This window comes from Bidens hawaiensis, unplaced genomic scaffold (assembly GCF_021521415.1).
Source record: "Bidens hawaiensis isolate Kalapana, Puna unplaced genomic scaffold, B.hawaiensis_p1.1 tig00024998_1, whole genome shotgun sequence".
In the NCBI taxonomy this organism is placed as follows: domain Eukaryota; kingdom Viridiplantae; phylum Streptophyta; class Magnoliopsida; order Asterales; family Asteraceae; genus Bidens; species Bidens hawaiensis.
In genome coordinates, this window is record NW_027505048.1 from 214,699 (window position 1) to 216,608 (window position 1,910).

The window sequence follows — 1,910 nt, forward strand, 5'->3', positions numbered from 1 at the left end:
AAACCAGACCTAAAACGTTAAATTAAAATTAGTATGGGCGATTGACATCTCGTCTAAGAAAGGCCCAGAAGGGTATTTTGGATGGTCCCAACATTGTTAAAAAAGAATATAGGTATATTGGTTTTTATTAATCCTAATTATCGTCTTTTGGTCATTACGGTCCCTACTAACGAATTGGCTGTTGGCGGTCCTAACTTTTAATGTATTTGTTCCAAACTGTCCGCGACTAACAGAATCCTAACGTCGTTAGTTTCAGGTCGCCGGAAAAACGATTTGGCCGAAAAACCCAATTTTTCCCCCGAAAACTCAACATTTTCATCCCAAACATCTTGGTAACTCTGTATCGGACCTTTTAGAACCTTTTTCTATTGAAAGCCCCAATTATTGAGGTCGCCAGAAACTCTAGAACCATCGTCGGGATCGGTTGATGATGTTCAAGTGGTGGTAGTTTGTTGACGGTGAGTCAATTGGTGGTGGTTGCGGTGTTCAGGTGGTGTTTTCCGGCAACAAATTTGACTTTTCCAGCCAAAAACGTTTTTCCGACGACCTGAAACTAATGGCGTTAGGATTCCTCACGGACCATTAGTAGCAAATACGTTAAAATTTGAGACCATCAGTAGCCGATTAATTAGTTGGGACCGGCAGTGTTCAAAAGAAAATAGTTGGGATTGATAAAACCAATATAAAAAAAAATAATTAAACGTCCTTGGAACATTATTCGCCGACACATGTTTTTGTTTGCACTAAGCATGATTAAGGGTTCTATTAACTAACCTTAATTAAGGATTTTAATAACTAAAAACCAGACAAATCCAACCAAAACACATCACATGTTTTTTTGTTTCTACTTGAATTCCCAATCTCATTCTTGACTTCACATCCTTCCCTCCTTTTTATCCACCCTCACTATTTATACAAAACCCATACAGATAACATTAATATCCATCATCTCTGATCTCTTTGCTTGCATTCCGCAATGGCACCTGCGACTATTTTCGTCTTATTTTCATCGTTTTCCATGTTTATGCAACTTGAAGCTTCAAGGCCCATTGTTCCTCATATTAGTGTGATGGGTAAGGTGAATTGTAATACTTGTTCCAACCACACATTCTTATTATCAGGTTCATCTTTATATATACATCTTCTTTTTGTAACTTTTTATTCTTTAACAAATTAAAAAAAATACTAAATATGTATACTAGTACTGTTTGATTGCAGGAGCTGAAGTTAAGATAGACTGCAAATTCGATGCGGTTTCACCAAAAACAGACGAGCAAATATCGTTTTCGGTTAACAGGACCACAAACCGGTATGGAGTTTATAGATTGGATATGCGTGTGCCTTCTGTGGATGGGATTTTTTGTGCTAGAGATGCTGCGGCTTTGAATAAGTGCAGGGCCGCACTGATTAAAGGCACTTCACCGTCGTGCAACATACCTGGTTTAACGGCCACTACTAATGAGTTTTCTCTTGAATCCAAACATGACAGCGTGTGCGTTTACAACATGTTTGCCTTGAGTTTTGGAGCATCTAAGAAAGATCCTGCTGTTTGTGGAAAATAATATATACTTAGTTTCTTAATTCTTATCAAAGGTTTATGTAATACTAGTATTCCAATTTCTACTTACTTAGTTTCGACATATTGTTGAACTGATAAACGATAGAGAAAGAAGTTTTATATAAACTTCCCTAAACCCGTTCTTGCCAATTCTGCTTAACAATATCTTTGTGTCGAAGCGAGCCACGTGGATATCTAATTAATAGCATTCAAATGCCTTTTAAAACCACAAAGGTTTTATTAATCTAGCTGTCATTGTTAAGTGTCTAGCAGTGCGCAAATTGCATCTGATTTCGAGTGACACGGGGGTCGTTTTTCTATTACTCGTACAACTCTTAAATTGACGTCAGAA

General features: G+C 37.4%; 1 protein-coding gene across 1 annotated transcript; it reads left to right on the forward strand.

The window, feature by feature from the left end:
- The first annotated feature begins 955 nt into the window (after positions 1–955).
- Positions 956–1,562, forward strand: LOC143610224 (uncharacterized). The gene is made up of 2 exons (XM_077084760.1): positions 956–1,121; positions 1,219–1,562. Exons 1-2 carry the CDS (start codon positions 977–979, stop codon positions 1,560–1,562), a joined length of 489 nt encoding a protein of 162 aa, XP_076940875.1. The 5' UTR covers positions 956–976.
- The last annotated feature ends 348 nt before the right edge of the window (positions 1,563–1,910 follow it).

Excerpts from the sequence above, each read along its gene's own strand:
- LOC143610224 (XM_077084760.1), top strand. The coding sequence starts at position 977 with ATGGCACCTGCGACTATTTTCGTCTTATTTTCATCGTTTTCCATGTTT. Across the intron at positions 1,122-1,218 it reads CCACACATTCTTATTATCAG|GAGCTGAAGTTAAGATAGAC; the intron begins GTTCATCTTTAT and ends GTTTGATTGCAG.